General features: G+C 46.3%; 1 protein-coding gene across 1 annotated transcript in view; it reads right to left on the reverse strand.

Annotated features, from left to right (window-relative positions):
* Nucleotides 1-1,968: 1,968 nt before the first annotated feature.
* LOC134351714 (intestine-specific homeobox-like) overlaps nucleotides 1,969-20,979 on the reverse strand; it is a 44,509-nt gene continuing 25,498 nt past the window's right edge. Inside the window, exons 4-5 of the mRNA XM_063058277.1 lie at nucleotides 14,490-14,606; nucleotides 1,969-3,556 (exon numbers count right to left, since the gene is read on the reverse strand). Coding sequence (XP_062914347.1) covers nucleotides 3,299-3,556; nucleotides 14,490-14,606 — 375 coding nt within the window. The 3' untranslated portion in view covers nucleotides 1,969-3,298. The remainder of the gene's footprint in view (nucleotides 3,557-14,489; nucleotides 14,607-20,979) is intronic.

A 20,979-nucleotide genomic window follows, 5' to 3' on the forward strand; every position in this document is an offset into this window, starting at 1 on the left:
TGTGGAAACAGCCTAATTTCTTCCTTTAATGTCTCTCGTTTTCCTTTTCAAGGTGGATTGGATGGAGTTATGTCGAAGAACCTGACTGAGAACTACACTCAAACTTCGGTTCTTTACGGTGATGGGACCCACACCCGAGACTCACCAATCAGCCATTTTTCAATATCCCCAAGGACATGACCTAGAAGATAAGCATGCCTTCAGGGTTTCAAGGCCTTGTGACCCAGGGGACGAGCCAATTCTATGCTGGTGCCGCTGACTGAAGTGTCACAGGAGAAAACAGAACATAAGGAGCAGCCGATGGGCTGTCAGGGGCTTTGTACTCGGCAAATCACATGCTCTCTCTCCTTCTCTTTTGCTGATTTTCAAGGTCAGAGAATTCGGAGAACAACAATGCGGCAGACTTTAACACCAGAAACAGCGAGTTGTTTATCTTTGTTGGTCTCCCCTCTCACTGTGAAAGGGGAACTTATCTCTGTCCCTTTATTAGGTATGTCGAATTGTCGGGTGAACAACTAGTTTTTGTTGTAGTGCAGATCATGGTTTTTCTGGGGCTTTGCCACTGCTTGCTTGATGGGTGGAGGATGCTGATGCATTTTTTGCTGAAGGAAGTGGGGGAGGGTAAGGATCTTTGCCACTGCTTGTGCGTGGGGGTGTAGTGGGGGAGAGAGACATCGGGAGAGAGAAATCGAGAGAGATCGGGAGAGAGAGATTGAGGGAAAGGGAGACAGATCGAGACAGAGGGAGAGTGAGGGAGATCGGGAGACCAGGAGAGAGGGAGAGATGGAGAGTGGGGGAGAGGGAGAGAGGGAGGGAGAGGGAGATCGGGAGATCAGGAGAGAGGGAGAGTGGGAGAGAGGGAGAGTGGGAGAAAGGGAGAGTGGGAGAGAGGGAGAGAGGGAAAGAGGGAGAGTGGGAGAGAGGGAGAGAGGGAGAATGGGAGAGTGGGAGAGTGGGAGGGAGAGAGAGGGAGAGGGAGAGGGAGAGGGGGAGAGAAGGGAGAGTGGGAGAGAGGGAGAGTGGGAGGGAAAGAGGGAGACTGGGAGAGAGGGAGAGAGGGAGAGTGGGAGAGTGGGAGAGAGAGAGAGGGAGAGAGGGGAAAGTGGGAGAGGGGAGAGTGGGAGAGAGGGGAGAGTGGGAGAGAGGGAGAGAGGGAGAGAGGGAGAGTGGGAGAGGGGGAGAGGGGGAGAGGGGGAGAGAGGGGAGAGAGGGGAGAGTGGGAGAGAGGGAGACAGGGAGACAGAGAGAGTGGGAGAGTGGGAGAGTGGGAGAGTGGGAGAGAGAGAGAGGGAGAGAGGGGAGAGGGGAGAGTGGAAGAGTGGGAGAGAGGGAGAGAGGCAGAATGGGGGAGGGAGAGAGAGGGAGAGGGAGAGGGGGAGAGAAGGGAGAGTGGGAGAGAGGGAGAGTGGGAGGGAGAGAGGGAGAGAGGGAGAGTGGGAGAGTGGGAGAGAGAGAGAGAGGGAGAGAGGGGAGAGAGGGGAGAGAGGGGAGAGTGGGGCAAGTGGGAGAGTGGGAGGGAGAGAGAGAGGAGGGGGAGAGGGGAGAGTGGGAGAGAGGGGAGAGTGGGAGAGAGGGAGAGGGAGAGTGGGAGAGGGAGAGGGGGAGAGGGGGAGAGGGGGAGAGAGGGGAGAGAGGGGAGAGAGGGGAGAGAGGGGAGAGAGGGGAGAGAGGGGAAAGAGGGGAGAGTGGGAGAGAGGGAAGAGTGGGAGACAGGGAGACAGGGAGAGTGGGAGAGTGGGAGAGAGAGAGAGAGGGAGAGGGAGAGAGAGGGGAGAGTGGGAGAGAGGGAGACAGGGAGAGAGGGGAGAGTGGGAGAGAGGGAGACAGGGAGAGAGGGGAGAGTGGGAGAGAGGGAGACAGGGAGAGAGGAGAGAGTGGGAGAGGGGGAGGGAGAGGAGAGTGGGAGAGAGGGAGAGAGGGGAGAGTGGGAGAGAGGGAGGGAGAGGGAGAGTGGGAGAGAGGGAGGGAGAGGGAGATCAGGAGATCAGGAGAGACGGAGAGAGGGAGAGAGGGGAGAGTGGGAGAGAGGAAGAGTGGGAGAGAGAGAAGGAGAGGGAGAGAGGGAGAGAGGGAGAGAGTGAGGGAGGGAGGGGGGAAGAGAAAGAGAGAGAGAGGAAAAGAAAAATTGTTCCCTTTTAAATCTTGAATCCCAATTCCTCTTTTGTCACAATAATCGACTGCAATGTGGCAGAAATGAAGATCATTCTCCAATTCCCCTGAAAATATGAATTTTAAATACAAATTTATTTCAGTTCTAGTCAGATATAATCAATCATCTTGAACAGATTAACAGTATAAATACAAATAGCATGAACAGTGGTAACTCAACCAGTGAGCGGAGTTCAGAAAACCATTCACACTCTCTGGCTAACCTTTCACACCTACTCGCTGCTGATGAATGAGCCCTTTCAGCTGATTCACCTTCTTACTTCCACAGTCTGTTTCTAATCAGTTGTGTCACGGCCTCTCTCCCACCCATTATCAACAATACAACGTCCTAACCTTATTCTGAACACATTCGTGTTCCAATCACAAACAAGAGAAAATCTGCAGATGCTGGTAATCCAAGCAACACACACAGGCCAGGCAGCACCTATGGAAAAGAGTACAGTCAATGTTTCAGGCCGAGACCTTTCATCAGGACCCACTTTCATGTTCCACTTCCTTTTAACATTTTCCATGTCCTCTTCTGAAAATGATGGGCATTCAGATGATGAGGCCAATGCAATCTTAGCAATGTTAAAATATTATTTCAGTATAAATTATCTAATGGATGGCAGGAGTGTGATTCAGGCAAAGGCGTCTGATGAAGTTCTTCTTTCCCGTAGGAAATTGAAGCCCACAGCTTGGGGGAGAAGGTCTGAAGCCATGTTAATCTGACTGATTGATGATAAAAATAATAACCACACAGCCTGATGGCAAGAACGGCAAAGGTTAACACTGCATGTAAAGTGGTTGTCCGTGGTGACGTGGATTCAGGCGGAACTGCCGTCTGGTCCTGCCGCACAAACCAACAGAAGTCTCACCCTGAGCCAAGAGTGGGTTCTGAGATTGGAACGCATCAACCAACTCTGTTTGCACTGTCCCTGCCCCCACCAACTACCCCACCTTTGGGTTCAGGTGTTCAGGGCATCCCCATGGCTCCTTTAGCTAAGTATCTGTTGGGCAAAGCCTCCTGCTGAGCATTTATCTGGGGCATACAGTTCAGGCTGCCATCATAATTCAGTGTAAAGCTTCAGAACAGTTCTCGTATTCTGCCGGACTCCAGAATTTAACTGCTTGCTTCAGTCTGGGGTGGTTAATGTTTGTTTGGGTGGCTCCTCCTTAGCCCCATGAAGCTGAAGTCCCATTGTGGCATTGAAGTGGAGGTAGGCGCATGATGTGGCGGAACCCATAGGAGGTGAGGCTGGAGCTTCGATATGGGGTCAAGCACAGTCAGCGGAGCCAATGCTACAGAGTACGGTGCCAGCATCGATGTCAGAGAGTGTGGTACAAGGGGATAGTAACTGGATGGTAACGGGACCGCTGAGGCTTTCTTTGTAACCGTACCAGAACTCTGCAGAAAAAAAAACATCACAAGCTTGAAATGCAAGCAGGGAGAGCTCACAAACTATTTATCAGGCTGATGAACACCTCCAACCATTAACCCATCCCACCACCCCCCAGAACCACTACATACACATCATCTGGCATTCCTTTATGTACATACAGTCTTGTCTAATGTATAGAACAGTTATTTGTACATTGTTTTATAGGATTGCTTTTATATTTGTATTTATTGTGGTTTTTTGGTTTTTCATTGTGTTCTTTATGTTTATTGTGTTTTTCATGCTGCATTTGATCAGGAGTAACAATCATTTTGATCTCCTTTGCACTGAAGCATGGCAATAAACAGTCCTTAATTGTACTTCACATCAAGGGGGAGACAGATAAAAGAAAGGCCAAATTGGTTCATGCTATAGAAACAATTAATGTCCTAGTCACTAAGAGCCAGTGAAGCCAAGGGCAATGGAAGAATGGAATAATGCAAGTTGAGGTATGGGGAACGGACCTTCCAAGGAATTGATTGTGGAGAACTCCCTCTCTGTAGTGTTACCCCCATATTATCAAAAAAAAACAGTGGATGGCTAAAAGGTAACACACACAGAATGCTGGAGGAATGGCAGGCCAGGCAGCACCTACGGAAAAGAGTGCAGTCGACATTTCAAGCCAAGATCCTTCACCACCACCACCTCCATTTCCTAACTCACTATTTCAATCATTCACCTTTTTCTAGTGTAATGACCTATTTTAACTTCTGCCATGTCACCAGAGACTCCAGCACATTTCTACAGATGTACCACAGAGAGCATTCTAACTGGCTGCATCACCATCTGGTGTGGAGGGGCCACTGCAAGGATTTGGAAAAAGCTGCAGAGGGTTGTAAACTCGTCATAGGCTCTTGCCTCCCCATCATCAAGGGCATCTTCAAAAGGCAATGACTCCCTTACAGACCTTAAAAAGGTGACATCTATCAATATGGACCCCTCCACTCAGCATGTGCATTCTTCTCAGTGCTACCGCTGGGGAGCCTGAAGACCCACACTCAATATTTCAGGAACAGCGGCTTATCTTCCACCATCAGGTTTCTGACCAATGAACCAATGAACACTACCTCACCACTTTTGCTCTCATTTTGCAGGAACAGCGGCTTATCTTCCACCATCAGGTTTCTGACCAATGAACCAATGAACACTACCTCACCACTTTTGCTCTCATTTTGCACTACTTGTTTAATTCTTGAACCTACATTTCAAATTGTTATTTATAGTATTGCGGCGAGCGTTCGGTCCATGATTACAGAAGAGAAAAGCTCATTTATCTCAACTGACATCTTTATTGCAGTAGGCACAGTAACAGACTGGGCACTATGACCCAGGGAGAGAACCCACACAGTCACTTACTGACAGGGGAGGTGATTGTTACACACCTCGGTTACAGTCAGGGTGACCCACAAACACACAAGTGAACAACTGTATAACTCTAGTTAAAATATAACTAAAATAGAACTTGAACATTGTACCATAATCCCACAAATGCGTTTTAAAATAACAATAAGAAATAGCGCTGGCTACTAAGGATGCTGGGACAGGCAGTCGACCATGTTCCCCTCACAACCACCCACCCCACCCAGAGCGCTACACTGCCCTGACCTGAGGGGTCAAGCCATCCCCGGAGACCCCAGGAGTCCTGACAGTGTCAACGTTGCCGCCTGGGACTCTGGGGGTGTCTGTAGCCTCCCCGCCCCCATGGGAGGCATTGTTTGGTGAGGTAAGAGGGAGGGCACCCGGAGTGTCACTTCCTCCCTTCAGCCTCGCTGGGTCGGTGGTGGCCAATGCTCGCTACGGCACCAGCCGGTCACGCTGCAGCAGGACCACCATCCGCCACTCAGGCAACTGCACCCAGTTAGAGATGCAGTTGAGCACCTCTCCCGGCCCTTTCCAGTACCTTCCAACCTTGGGGGATAGTCCCTTCTTCTGGGAGGGGCAGTAGACCCATTCTGGGGTCCCCACCAAGTACTGCTGCATCGGTGCCCTAGACTGACAGCCCGGCCCCTTCTGGGACATGCAAGCGTCGCGGCAGTGCACAAACAGCTCCATGTCGTACCTGTACCCAGGCCAGTAGGTGCGTTTGCGCAGATTCCCCAGCATCTTTGCGACCCCGAAATGGCACTGACCGCAGCACCGCGGTGTGACGCCGGTCGGTGGGGGGGGGAGCAACCGTCTGCAGGAGATATCTGTCGCCGTTGGAAACCTGCCACCGGCACTACAGCAACGCATCGCGCATCTCCAGCGTTCCCCACTGCGAGTATAGGGCTTTGGTCTCTGGATCCAAGCCAGAGATCACTGCCCACTTTGGCCACCGACCCATGCTCAGCCATCCCCTCCCCGGATAGCTCACCTGCTCCCTGCGCAATGGGGGAGGTCGCCATTGGCTGCCACCTGAGGCGCCTCCACCATCGCCTGCCCCTGGTTCTGCTGTGTTGCGTTGGGCCGCCGCGGGGTGTGCGGCACTGCGGCGGGCTGCTGTGAGACCAGCGGTGGTCGTTGGTGCGCCCACCGGGTCTGCTTCCTGGAGCTGCCCTGCCCGAGAAGCACGCCTTCAGTGCTGAGGTAGAGTGATACCACAGCACATCCACACGGGTGCCCCAGCGAGACAGCAGGTCCAGACCAATGATGCAGGAGTCCCGGCTGTCAGCTAGCCGCACCTCGTGCTCCGCTGTGCTTTTCCCCACCTTTCCCTCTCATTGCTGCAAAGTCGCCGGTGACCGTAGCCGGCTGGATCGTTGCCCACCCAGGCGGGATGGCCAGTCCGTGTCGGGGAGGACACCCGGACAGAAGATGGTGATGGTAGACCCTCTGTCCACCAACACCCGGCATCTGGTGCCCTCCCCCATGCTGTCCACGTGTAAGCCTTGCCCTTCACCCAACCGGCCCACCCAGAAAGGCCACAACGAAGGGGTTCTTCCAGCGGTCTTGGCGGCGCTGGGATACGGCGTGGTGCTGTTGCAGGACAGTTCCAGTTTACCAAGTCTGCCTCGCCACGGCGGTAGCAGAGATCGCCCCACAGGCACGGCGCTGGCCGGACTTGTCTCATGGTCTCCTCCTCGTCAGTTTCCTCCTCCGTCTCGCCGACACAAGCCCGGGCTTGCGGCATGTGGGGTTATACTGGAACGCTTTGGGGGCTAAATTTGCTTCTGCCCTCTCCATCTCTGCCAGCGATGATGGTGATGTCAGATGAACGTGCTGCTGAAGGTGCGCCTGTGTCAGCGCCTTTACAAAGGTGTGGAGGGCAAGCTCTTCCTGAGCCGTGGGGGTAGCCATGCCGAGTACAGTAGCAGATATCTGCGGCGAATGCCTGCAGGTTTTCTCCCGCACAGTGCCAACTGCTGCCCTGATCTTCCCTCATTGCTTCCTCCAATGGCCTCTGCTCAAAATGCTGCTCCAGCACTGCAGTTAGGCTGATCAGCCAGTGTTAGGTCGAGGAGAGCCTGCAGGGCATCCCCCTCCAGCACTGGGGCAAGGAGTACCACTGTCTTAGTGGGGCTCCACGCATTGTGCCATCTGGCAAGATTGACTTGCGCCAGGTCAGGCTCCAAGCAGCTGGTACCATTCTATCATGGGAGCTGCAGCGTGGACCTTGTGGCGTCAATTGTTGAGGCCCGTTGGTCTTCCTCTTGCTCCAGCGGCATCGGTGGTGCCTGCCGCGTTGCCCGTCCTCCCATGGCTGCAGTATCTTGGGTCCCCAGGTGGGAGATGCACTCCACCATGTCCTACAGGTTGGGGAGCCTGGGTACACTCACCCCATTGGGGTTCCCCAGGGAAGACACAATGCTCGGTTCCCAGGTCTCCCTCTGGGTGTCAGGTCTTCAGAAGACTGGCCCGGGAGTGTGAGGGAGGCAAACTCTCAGTCACTCAACTTATTCCCCGGGTTTTAAGGCGCTCAATCCAACCTCGTAGCTCTTCAATCTCATCATCAATCTCTAATCCCACTCCTGACACCCATGTGGCGAGCATGCAGTCCACGATGCCTGACAAGATAATCTTATTCTTCTCAACTGACATCTTTATTGCAATAAGCACCAAAACAGACCAGGTGCTATGACCCGGGGAGAGAACCCACTCAGTCATGTACAGACGGGGTTACAGTCAAGGTGACCCACAAACACACATGCGAACAACTGTACAACCCAAGCTAAAATGAAACAATAAATGAACATGAACATCCCACAATAATCCCATGAATGCATATTAAAAAAGAACAATAAATAGCGTTGGCCACTAGGAATGATGGGGCAGGCTGTTGTTCCACATCCCCCATGTTCACCACTCCATGGGCTTAGCCCTTCTCTTCCCTGCCTCTGTAGTTTTCTTCAGGCCACAAGACTTCATCTCTGGAGGGACTCAGTTCCTTGATCAGCCTCAAACTGTATTGCTTTGGTGTTGACAGCCTGTTTTAACTTCCCAGTCCCAAGGTTCGTAAGATCTCTCTTTAAGTCTCCCTGCATTCTTCTTTCTACTCACCAGCCTATTCAGTGTCAGGTTGTGTCTAACTTTATTTGTGCAGACGGTAGATTAGAAATAGTTTGTTCTAGCACGAAGATACTACTCCTGAGTGGCTCACTCCAGCCTGGTAATTATGCTTCACCATCTTGGAGAAAATATTCATTGGAGTGAAGGAGAATGAGGGGTGATATCATGGGGGTGTATAAGGTCATGACGGGTATAGATAGAGTCAATGCATACTATCGTTTTCCCATGGTCACAGAATCGAGAACTAGAGGACAGAGGTTTTAGGTCATCGGGGAGAGACTTAATAGAACCCCAAGGGGCAAGCTTTATACCCAGACTGTGGTCAGTGCACGGTGCCTATAACAATATTCACCCCACTTGAAAGTTTTCATGTTTTATAACATTGAATGACAGAAGATTTAATTCGGCTTTTTTGAGACTGATCAACAGAAAAATACTCTTTAGTATCAAAGTGAAAACAGATCTCTACAAAGTAATCTAAATTAATGACAAATATAAAACACAAAATATTTGATTTAATAAGCATTCACATCCTTTAATATGACACACCAAATCATCACTGGTGCAGCCAATTGGTTTTAGAAGGCACATAATTAGTTAAATGGAGATCACCTGTGTGCAGTCAAGGTGTTCCAATTGATTGTAGTAAAATACACCTCTATCTGCAAAGGCTGATTGCTGATGAGTCATTATCCTGGCAAAAACTACACCATGAAGACAAAAGAAAACTCCAAGCAACTCTGTGAAAAGGTTATTAAAAAGCTCAAGTCAGGAGATGGATACAAGAAAACTTTCAAGTCACTGAACATCCCTTGGACAGGTAAGTCAATCATCAAGAAGTGGAAAGAATATGGCACAACTGTAAATCTGCCTACAGCAGGCTGTCGTCAAAAATTAAGTGACTGTGCACAACAGGCACTAGTGAGGGGGGCCACCAAGAGACCTATGACAACTTTGGAGGAGTTACAAGTTTCAGTGGCTGAGATAGGTGAATGCACATACAACAAATGTTGTCTGGGTGCTTCACCAGTCACAGCTTTTTGGGAGGGTGGCAAAGGGAAAGCCACTGTTGAAAAAAACTCACAGGAAATCTCATCTAGAGTTTGCCAGAAGGCATGTGGGAGATTCTGAAGTCAGCTGGAAGGAGGTTCGGGTGTCTGATGAAACCAAAATCAAGCTTTTTGGCCATCACACTAAAACACTGCATGTAATCAGAAACACACCATCCCTACCATGAAGCACGGTGGTGGCTGCATCATGCTGTGAGGATGCTTCACTGCAGCAAACCCTGGAAGACTTGTGAAGGTAGAGGGTAAAATGAATGCAGCAAAATACAGGGGAATTCTGAAGGGAAACCTGATGCAGTCTCCAAGAGAACTGTGACTTGGGAAAAGATTCATTTTCCAGCAAGACAATGACCCCAAGCATAAAGCCAAAACTACACAGGAATAGCTTAGAAACAACAAGATCACAAGATAAAGGAACAGAAGTAGGCTATTTGGCCCATCAAGTCTGCTCTGCCACTCTTCCATGAGCGAGACTATTCTCCCATCTAGTTCCAATTTCTGGCTTTTTCCCCATATCCCATGATACCCTGACTAATTAGATACCCATCAATCTCCTCAAACACCCTCAATGCTCCACAGCTGTTTGTGCAACGAATTCCATAAATCCATGACCCTCTGGCTAAAAAAATTTCTCCTCATCTGTTTTAAATGGGTACCCTCTAATTCTAAGACTGTGGCCACTTGTCCTGGACTCACCCACCAAGGGAAACAGCCTTTCCAAATCTACTCTGTCCAACCCTTTCAACATTCGAAATGTTTCTATGAGATCCCCTCTCATTCTTCAATACTCTCTTGAATACAGTCCAAGAGCCGACAAACGCTCTTCATATGTTAGCCCCTGCATTCCAGGAATCATCCTCGTAAATCATCTCTGAACTCTCTCCAACATCAGTACATCCCTTCTAAGTTAGGGGGCCCAAAACTGCACACTATTCCAAATGAGGTCTCATCAGTGCCCCATAGAGCCTCATCAACACCTCCTTACTCTTATACACTATTCCTCTTGAAATGAATGCCAACAGAGCATTCGCTTTCCTTACCGCCGATCCAACTTGGTGGTTAACCTTTAGGGTATCCTGCACGAGGACCCCCAAGTCCCTTTGCACTTCCGATATTTGAATTTTCTCCCCATCTAAATAATAATCTGCCTGATTATTTCTTCTTCCAAAATGTACAACTGTACATTTCTCAACATTGTATCTCATCTGTCATTTCTTTGCCCACTCTCCTAAACTGACAAAGTCTCTCTGCGACCTTCTTCAACACTTCTTGCTCCTCCACCTATCTTGGTGTCGTCTGCAAATTTAGCCATAAGACCATTTAATCCATAATCTAAATTATCGATATACATTGTAAAAAGAAGCGGCCCCAACACCGACCCCTGCGGAACACCACCAGTAACCGGCAACCAATCAGAATAGGAATCCTTTATTCCCACCCTTTGCTTTCTGCCTATCAGCCGATGCTCCACCCATTCCAATATCTTTCCTGTAATTCCATGGACTCTCATCTTATTAAGCAGCCTCTTATGCGGCACCTTATCGAAGGCCTTTTGAAAATCCAAATACACAACATCCACAGCCTCTCCCTTGTCAATCTTATTTGAGATTACCTCAAAAAATTCCAATAGGTTGGTGAGGCAGAATCTTCCCTTCATGAAACCATGCTGGCTTGAATTAATGTCCTGGAGTGGCCAAGTCAGAGTCCAATTGAGAATTTGTGGCTGGACTTGAAAAGGGCTGTTTACCCATGATCGTCATACAACCTGACAGAGCTTGAGCAGTTTTGTAAAGAAGAATGGGGAAAAATTGTTGTGTCCAGATGTGCAAAGCTGATAGAGACCTATCCACACAGACTCAAGGCTGTAATTGCTGCCAAAGGTGCATCTACTAAATACTGACTTGAAGGGAGTGAATACTTATGCAATCCGTTAAACTGTGTTTAATAAAGTTAGACCAATTTGTAGAAATTTGTTTTCACTTTGTCACGTGAGAGTCTTCTCTGTTGAGCAGTGTCAAAAAAGCCAAATTAAATCTACTGTGATTCAATGTTGTAAAACACTTAAAACATGAAAACTTCCTGGAGGGTGGGGTGAATACTTTTTATAGGCACTATATAAAATGAGCTACCAGAGAAAGTGGTTGATTCATTAACAACATTTAAAAGGTACATGGGGAGGAAAGATTTAGAGCGTTATGGACCAAGCACAGGCAAATGGGAATCTAGGTCGGCATGAACCAGCAATACTATAAGGTCCTACAGTGTGGAAGTTGGGCCAAGAGGCCTGTTTCTAAGACTATGATATTACCATCCCAGACTCAGAGCTTCTGAAGCCTGCTGTACATCAGAAAGTGAAAAGCAAAAGAACTGCAGTTACTTCAAATCTGAAGTAAAAACAAATAACTCAGCAGATCCAGGCGACATCTGTTATCAGTTCTAATGAAGTGTCCTTGACATGAAACACTTGCTGTGTTCTTCCCATGGATGCGTTCTGACCTCATGTGCCGAGTTTCCAATCACAAATTATGAAACTATGCAGATGCTGGAAATCCAAGCAACACACACACAACGCTGGAGGAACTGCTGAGTTCCTCCAGTATTTTGTGTTGGCTGCTGAGAGTTTCCAGCATTTTCAGTTTGTACTGTAAACCAGCCAACTTGGCACTGAGAAGCATTAAACCTGTGGACATGACAGTTCGTAGTCTTTAGTTGCTCAGCAACCCACAGAGCTTTAACTACAATTGATAAAGACAAAGATTAAAGATTAACTTTATTTGTCACATGTACGTTGAAACATTCAGTGAAACGTGTGGCATGCATCAATGATAAACGCAGTCCAAGCATTGTGCTGAGGCACCTCGCAAGTGTTGCCGTACTTGCCCATAATATTTCCATTGTGTGCTTAATCTTCAGTTTATTAATTCAGAATTCATGCACTGAGGTATATCTAGGAGTCAGCTTGTTCTAAAACAATGACTCGTGTGAAGTTCAAGTTTAGGTTCAGGTTCATGGTCAAATTCAGTTTACGGTCATTCAGCTGTACACGTGTATACCGCCAAATGAAATAAATTTCCTCCTGAACCTAGGTGCACAACACAGTATATATAACTCACACACAACATGTATGGCAATATTACCACAAATAAATTAACAAATAATGTGTGTTTATGACACAAATTAAGAAGTAAACATTATAACACTACTGGTGCTTTATACGTTTTGAGACCTGGATAGTGGCAGGTGTTTATGTTTTTTAAAAGTAATCAGTGAAAAAAGCACAGGAGGCTGGGGATACTCATGGCATACTGATGTACAGCAGGCCATTCAGATACTACTTAACACGTATAACCTGTAATGAATTCTGTAAGCAAACACAGAATGCTTGCTCAAACAATATAGTTACAATATCACTGAAATATTAAATACACTACATTCATCATGCTCACCTTATTGGCTGGCACTGTTGTTTCAATTCTCTGGGTGATCACATCAGGCCAACATTAAATGCCTAGAGCAGGAGGGTAATGCAGCGCACAGGATTCACACCTGCTGAGACACAGAAGGAGTCTGGCTCTGACTCACCCCACAGTCCTGAGAACTGCCAAGCCACAGAAACTCCCACTTCAGGAAGAGTAGCAGAACACCAATGGGTTAATTGGCCAAGCCATCGGGAGGAGTAGCTGCAGTTTGAGCAGGACGCAGTCCATATCATTGAGGAAATAGCCAAGAGAGATGTCGATAGATGACTTTAGATCACGTCAACTATGATTGGCAGCTTTGCTCATGAGCAATTTGGCCTGGTGGAGAAGAAAGCCAACAAAGGCCTCTACGTAGGGCAACCAAAAATATACCGGCTGCATCAATCGCTCCGATCCCTAACTAAACAGTACAGTGGGTGAGTGAAGGAGAGAAATCACCACTGATTGAGCTCTGCAACATCCTCAAAAGTAAGCTTGTGACTCTGCACAGGACAGAATGGCTTAGAAGATGGGGAAGAGAGAGAGAGAGAGAGATGGGAAATGAACTGCCTTTATTGCAAACGCCTATTGATTCACCAGGCAGCTGCTAGGACAGAAGCTTATTTGGGCACTTTGCATGCTCCAAACAAGAGATTGATCTACACAGTCAGAACTCTCTCAGCAACTCGGAGTGGGAGCTAGGACACCATAGCACCCTTGTAAATCCTACTCCTCCTGCGGTTGAGTTCAATGGCAAGGAGCGCAGCTGGGAGGAGATCCAGGAAGTAGAGTAGCCGGAAGTTCTGCCCCTGGTTTTAGTGGAGTACCCTACAAGGTGTACAAGGGCGTCCTAAGCTCCTCCAGTTGCTTTGGAAATTCCTCAGAATTATCTGGTGTCGGGGAAAAGTCACAGACCAATGGAAGTGTGCAGAGGGAGTATGGATCCCCAAAGAGGAGAACTCCAATGACATTGAGCAGTTTACCACCTCCTCTATCTTTGCTCAAACTTCAAAAACCTGGCACGTTAATCGCCATTCCTGCCCCTTTGTCAACCAAGATATTTTTCAATATCATTTCCTGTCACCAGTCTGGGTTTCTCCTCAAAGAGATGTGGCTGCCACCAGAAGACCACCAAGGAGTTAGAAGTCTGGCTCACTCGTATGGACAAGTTAGGCCCAGCTGACAGGTTCCAGGCTTGGATCTACCAGCATAGCATCCTCCTCCAAACCCTCCGGCCCATGCTGGTACATGAGGTTTCCATGCCACCAGTTAAGGCTCTTGAAAGAAAGGTCAACAGCTACCTTTGAAGATGGTCGTGCCTCCCACATAGCCTGGGCAGCATTGCTCAGTTTAAGAATCTGCCCAGCACATCACTGAGGTGATTGGTGTAAGTGATGCATTTCACTATATTTTGATGTTTCAATATACATGTAAAGATAAAATAAAGACTAACTTTATTTGTTACATGTGTATTGAAGCATCAGAACATACAGTAAAATGTGTCTTTTGCATCAATGTTCTTCAATATGTTGGGACAGTCTGCAAGTGTCACTGTGCTTCTGGTGCCAATAAAGCATGCCCACAACATACTAACCCCAAACTGTACGTCTTTGGAATGTGGAAGGAAAGAGCACCCAGAGGAAACTCACATGGTCATGGGGAGAACGTACAAACTCCTTACAGATAGCAGCAGGAATTTAACTCCAATCTTGCTGCTGACACTGTAAAGCATTACACTAACTGCCATGCCACCGGGCTGCCCCTGGTGGTGGTGTGACAGATAAAGCTAAAGCTAATCATATCATTCTAAGTGCAGAGATGGTGGAACGAAAACCAAATAGACCAGAGTCCCCTGTTTCCCTCTAGCATTCCTTAGCAGACAACGTACTCACCATAAACTGGGACTTGGGAGCAGGAACCAGATTAACATCGGTGACGTGTTGCAATCCACCAAAGTTCCCCAGTTTCTCATACTTCCTCCATTTTGCACGGCGGTTTTGGAACCAAATCTGATTGACAAAATTGGACAGAACTGAGAAATCTCTTCATATTTTCCTAATGACAGGGAAAGAGGCCTTTCAAGAGGAATCAAAAAGTTATTGAGATGGACAGAGATGGCAAAATGAGTGAAATTCAGAGGAAACTCGGTGTTCTGATGTAGGAATTGCAAAAGATCAATTGGCAGGTCCAACAAGAGGAAAAGCAGAATATTATTGCAAAGAGGTTGAAGTTTAAGGATAGGGAAGTCTTATTACATTTCTTCAGAGTGTCGGTGAGGCCATACCTGGAATTTTAGAATCAGAATCAGTTTACTATCAGTGAAATATGTTATAAAATTTGCTGTTTTGTAGCAACAGTACATAAAATAAACAATAAATTATCATGAGAAATATATAGAAATTTTAATAAGTCATGCAAAAAGAGAGAAAAAACAATAGTGAAGTAGTTTTCGTGGGTTCATTGTCCGTTCAGAAACCAGATGGCAGAGGAGAAGAAGCTGTTCCTGTGTGAATAGTACGTTGAGTGTGTGTCTTCAGGCTCCTGAACCTCCTCTCCATTCAGGTTAACAACACACACAAAATGCTGGAGGAACTCAGCAGGCCAGGCAGCATCTGGGAAAAGAGAACAGTTGATGTTTCGGGCCGAAACCCTTGGCAGAACTGGAGATAAAAAGCTGAGGAGTAGATTCAAAAGGTTGGGGAGGGGAGAGAGAAACATGAGATGATAGGTGAAACCCGAAGGGGGAGGGATGAAGTAAAAAGATGGGAAGTTGATTGGTGAAAGAGACAGAAAGCCATGGAAGAAAGAAATGGGGGAAGATCACCAGAAGGAGGCGATGGGCAGGCAAGGAGATAAGATGAGAGAAGGGGAAGAGGATGGGAAATAGTGAAGGAGAGGGGGTGTAGGGGCATTACTGGAAGTTTGAGAAATCCATGTTCATGCCATCAAGTTGGATGCTACCCAAACAGAATAAAAGGTGTTGTTCTTCCAACCTAAGTGTGGCCTCATCACAACAGTGCAGGAGGCCATGGATAGACATATCGGAATGGGAAGTGGAATTAAAATGGGTAGCCATTGGGAGATCCCACTTTTTCAGGCAGACAGAGTGGAGGTGCTTGGCGAAGCGATCTCCCAATCTGCGTCGGGTCTCATTGATATACAGGAGGCATTAGCATGAGCACTGAACACAGTATGTGACCCCAACAGACTCTCAGATGAAGCGTCACCTCACCTGGAAGGACTGTTTAGGGCCCTGAATGGTAGTGAGAGAGGAGTTGTAGGGGCAGGTGTAGCACTGGTTCTGCTTGCAAGGATAAGTGCCAGGAGGGAGATCAGTGGGGAGGGTCAAATGGACAAGGCAGTCGCGTAGGGATCAATCCCTGCAGAAAGCAGCGAGGGGAGGGGGGAGATGTGTGGAGGCTGGTGGGATGGTAAGTGAGGACAAGAGGAATCCTGTACCTGGAAGAGTGATGGGAGGATGGGGTAAGAGCAGACTCATTTTCTAGACAGAATAGACAATTTGGGTTTGTATCCTTGGATACAAAGAGTGAATCAAATATGTAAGATCCTAAGAGGGCTTGACGTTTCCACTAGTGGGAGAATACTGTAGTTACCAGATAAAGAGATGGTCATCTAAAACTGAGGTGCCTAAAAATTCTTTCACTCTAGAGGGTAGTGAATCTCTAGAATTCTGGGGCCCCTGATGGCAATATAACCAGATCATTAGATACATTTAAAGTGGAGATAGATCAGTATTTGAAAGAACAAAGAATCGAGGGTTTCTGGCAACTTGCACAGAAAAGGACTTAAGATCAGCATGAATTTGCCTTGAGAGTGAGAGTAAGAGGCCTACTCCTGCTCATGTTTTGTCATATACACATTCAGCCCATCTAGTCAAAGCATTCTCATCAATCTCATTCCCCTAATTATTTCCCATTAATCTTTTCTCCCTCACTTGCCCATCAATTTTCCCCTGAGCCTCCTGCCAGCCACCTTACATTAAGCAATAAATTAGAACAAGCTATTCACCTCCCAACTTTTAGGAACAGCTTCTTCCCCTCCAGCATCAGATTGGTTTATGAACCCATGACCACCACCTGTTTTGCTCTCTCTTTGCGCTATATATTTCTTATGGTAAATTAGTCATTTCTTTTTACATTTGCACTGTACTACTGCCGCAAAACTAAAAAAAATTCCCGACGTGTGTCAGAGATAATAAACCAGATTCTAATTTTCAGTTGATCAGCTCCTTCCAACAGGCCTGGTTATGTTTATGTCTCAAGACCTTGCTTGAAGATAAAGGAGTCATTTTGTCCCATGGGTAGCCTCACCCCACTTCTCTTCATGCCACAGATTCCTGCTTCAGGAAGGTGCCCCAGCTGCATTTGATTTTGTCTGACACCTTTACACAGGATGGTGGAATGTTAGTCATTGAGCAATATGTGACATCTGTTGTCGCAGTCTTAGGAGTGCAAGAATGACCTGGCAATCCCCTGAGAAGCTCTCTGTTACTCATGCTTCGAGAGTCTGAACAGGAGCAGCTCCTGAGGAGTGAAACATTAGCTCTGTACCCCGGCAGAGAGCACAGTTTTCCCCTGTCCCTCCCAACCCCATCCCCCATACTATAATCAGAAAACTCACTGAGCTACATGTATGTGTTTGTCTATGTTTGGTGTGTGTGTGTGTGTGTGTCTGTGTCTGTGTTTGAATGTGTGTGTCAATGTCTACGTGTGCTTGCTATACATTTTATAGAAGAATAGACATTAAATTCCTGCACACACTCTCTTCATCAGGAGCTACAGAACCTTGTCTTTCCATGTATTATAGATTGTAGCAGAACCCCAGGGGGAAGGATACGGCCTTAACTTAAGAACAAGAAGCTGGAGTAGGGATAAGCCTGGAGCCTGCTTTACCAGTCATTGAGACCATGCAGGTGTTCTGTCTCAAAGTCATTTTCCAGTGCTGTCCCCATAACTCTTCCATAACCCTTCAGGATAAAGGATTCCAAAGTTTCACCACTCTCTCCTCACGAAATGAAGAACTTTCCCCTCTTCTTAGAATCCTTATTCAGCAACTGTGCCTTTGATCCTAGACAGGGATACATCTGAATACATCTCTGTATTCAGCCTGCCAAGTCCTTTATGAATGTTGTGACTTTTGATAAGATCTCCTCTCCTTCTTCTAAACTCTGGCGAATGCTATATATACTTTTGTGTTCAACTGAGATTCTCCCTTCTGCAGATTTATAAATGAACTGTGTGGATATATTCTTCTGCTCAGGAACAACATTTTCCATCAAGTGAATAACTGCCTGTTTTAAAAAAAATATTTTTTCATCCTTTAGATTAAACCCAATGATTATGAAATTTTGGGTGGGATGGAAAAAATTCCTTTCTGCATTATTTCAGCTGAGTCCACACTCGAGTGTTGCTGGGGTTGCAGATTAATAGGTTTCATTGGCAGGATGAAAAACCAGTATGTCTAAATTGCAATTTCTTTATCGGGATAAAATCTCTATTCAGGCGCATTATTAATTTGTTAGAAGCTCCCTTAATCTTCTAATAACTGGCTAAAAATGTGGAAGATTTATTGACCCATTACCCAATGGGTGCCACTTTGTGCATAACCAGAAATTTATAGCTGGTAGGATTCGGGCAGGGTGGTGAAGTAACCTGAGGCAGGAACAATTCACTGGTCTAAGTTTCTAAGGATCAGATTTCCAAACTGTTGTTTTAAAGGATGTGATAACTAGGTCAGTCAAAATGCAGTGACATAGATTAGAGACACTGATGTTTTTATTTATTTCAAGTTTGATTAGAGAAATATATTTTTTTTTAAAGAATCTCTTCCTGGAATTGCTGATTCCCATTTTCCTTTGACTCTTTCAGTACACCAAGTCCTAACCTCCCATCACTCCAGTCCTTGCTAATGTACCCTGACTTCTGATTTGACATTTAAAATTCACACTCCCGGGTTCAAATCCTAAGATCAGCTCACCTTTTCCATGTGGACTGATACCCTCCCAGAGCTGATTCCCTGCACATCTCGAACGACTGATCACTGATGCATGATCACCTTAGCTGAATAGTTGGGTCTTAGTTCTGGAATTTCATCTCAAGTGTCTCTCACTGAAGGTTGTCCCTTAAGACGCAGCTTGGAGTTAGCTCTGGCAACTTGCTATCTCCTGAAGTTCCAGTTGATATTGTTTCGATGAAGCACTTTGAGATATTTTATTACCTTAAGATGAATATAGATGCAAATAGTTGTCCTTTGACTCTTAGCAGTTTTACTGAGTCAAGGTAGTAAGTTAACGACTATTTAGCTCAATGGTCTTATTATCCTGTTGTCTGCACAAGAGCATGAATACTAACACACACAAATGCTGGAGGAATTCAGCAGGTCAGGCAGCATCTATGGATGGAAATGAGCAGTCAATGGTTCAGGCCCAGACCCTGACGTCCTGATGAAGGGTCTTGACCCGAAACGCCGATGTTTTATTTTTCTCAATAGATGCTGCCTGGCCTGCAGAGTTCCTCCAGCTTTTTGTGTGCATCACCCTGGGTTTCCAGCATCTACAGATTCTCTTGTTATTATGAATACTGACTGATCAATTTTCACAAGATACAGGGAGGAAAGGCCCTACTTTCCTAGATGCAACTTTCCACCAACTACTTATTTCCAACAAAGTGAAATCCCATCTATCCTCAAATTTGCCTGGAAGGGATATTTTTAACCCCCTCCCACCCCCACCCCCACCCCACTTGGATAAAGGGCAGGATTGAGGCCCTAATGCTCATCTTTCAAATGAAGAAAGTGTTATCAATATTATGTTGCTATGTACCGAGATACTAGAAACAGAAGGAGCCATATATAGATCATAGAATGGAATTAATATCAGAATCTGATTATTATCACTCATGTACAGTATCCTATGAAATATTTTCTTTTGTGGCAGCTGTACAGTGCAAAGCATAAAAAACTACAAGTTACAATAAGAAATGTATATAAAAATGAATACATTTCTTGGTCGTGTACATGGTCCATTCAGAAACCTGATGGCAAAGTACAGTCTATGATGTTGTGCCAACTCATATAAACCCACACCACGATCAGTCTAACCTTTCCTCCTATGTAGCCCATAATCCTATATAGGACTAGGTCGACCAGACTTGGTCACAGTGTCTTCCCAAGGCTATGAGGCTAATGAATACCCTGCTATCACCTACATCTTGTCTCTAGGACAGCAAGCTGTTTATTAATTTGTTTGTGGTAATATTTTGTTTTAGGTGCTGTGTGTGTGATATATGCATTGTGAGAGCACTGGAATCCAGAGGAACTTTATTTCATTTATTGATACCTCTATGTAGGCACAGTCAGATGTCAATAAATGCAGTTGATCTTGAACTTGAATCTTCCATCTTTTTTTCTTTCATCCGTGTGCCTACCTAAGAGTATCTCCAAAGTCCCAATTGTATTCGCCTCAACAACCAACCTTGGCAATACATTCTGGGACTTGCCACTCTGTGTAAATAAAACTACCTCAAGCAATTTCCCTAAACTTTCCTAAACTCATCTTAAAGGAATGTCATCTGGTATTAGCCATTGCTAATAGTTCTCAGTTTCTTATGTTCTTATACTGTATACATATATGAACACACACGCATGCACGCACATGCACACACACAGTCACTTGCTCCTCGTGCCTGCTCTGCCATTCAATAAGAACATGGCTGATCTTAACCCACTGTCATTCACTCATTTCCTATTCCAGGATCCCATCATATCTAAACATCTATTGATCTCTGCCTTGGGAAACTGAGGGGTGATCTTACTGAGATATATTGGATCTGTAGAGGATGTGATTAGGGCAGGTGTCAAGATGTTACCATTAGTGATAGAGTGTCAAATAAGGTACATAGAGGATTCCGGAGCAGTCAGTTAAATCTGAAGTGTGTGGGAAGCTTCTTGCAGAAGTGGTGAATCTCTGAAATTCTCTAACCCGGGGGCTGAAGAGGTTGGATCATTGTGGGTAGGTAAAGAGAAAATAGATACATTTTTGAGAGTCCATGAATACAGAGAATTGACACGAGTAGAAGATGAGGCAGAGCAGTCTTGATCACACTGAATGGCAGGGAGGTCCAAACGCCTGCCCAGCTTCCTGTTTTCCAATATTCTTATGTTCTTATATTTTATTCAGCAGTTGAGTCACTACATCTCTTTTGGGTGGAGAGTTACCACCCTCTGAGAGAAGTATTTCTGTTATCTTTCCTGAATAATCTCTTATTCTGAGATTGTGATCCCTGGGAGTAGGCAAACCAGGAAGGGGAAACATTATGTCTACAAGCTCTGTTAGAATATTGTACATTTCAATCACCTGTCATC

Source organism: Mobula hypostoma, chromosome 9 (genome assembly GCF_963921235.1).
Source record: "Mobula hypostoma chromosome 9, sMobHyp1.1, whole genome shotgun sequence".
NCBI lineage: Eukaryota > Metazoa > Chordata > Chondrichthyes > Myliobatiformes > Myliobatidae > Mobula > Mobula hypostoma.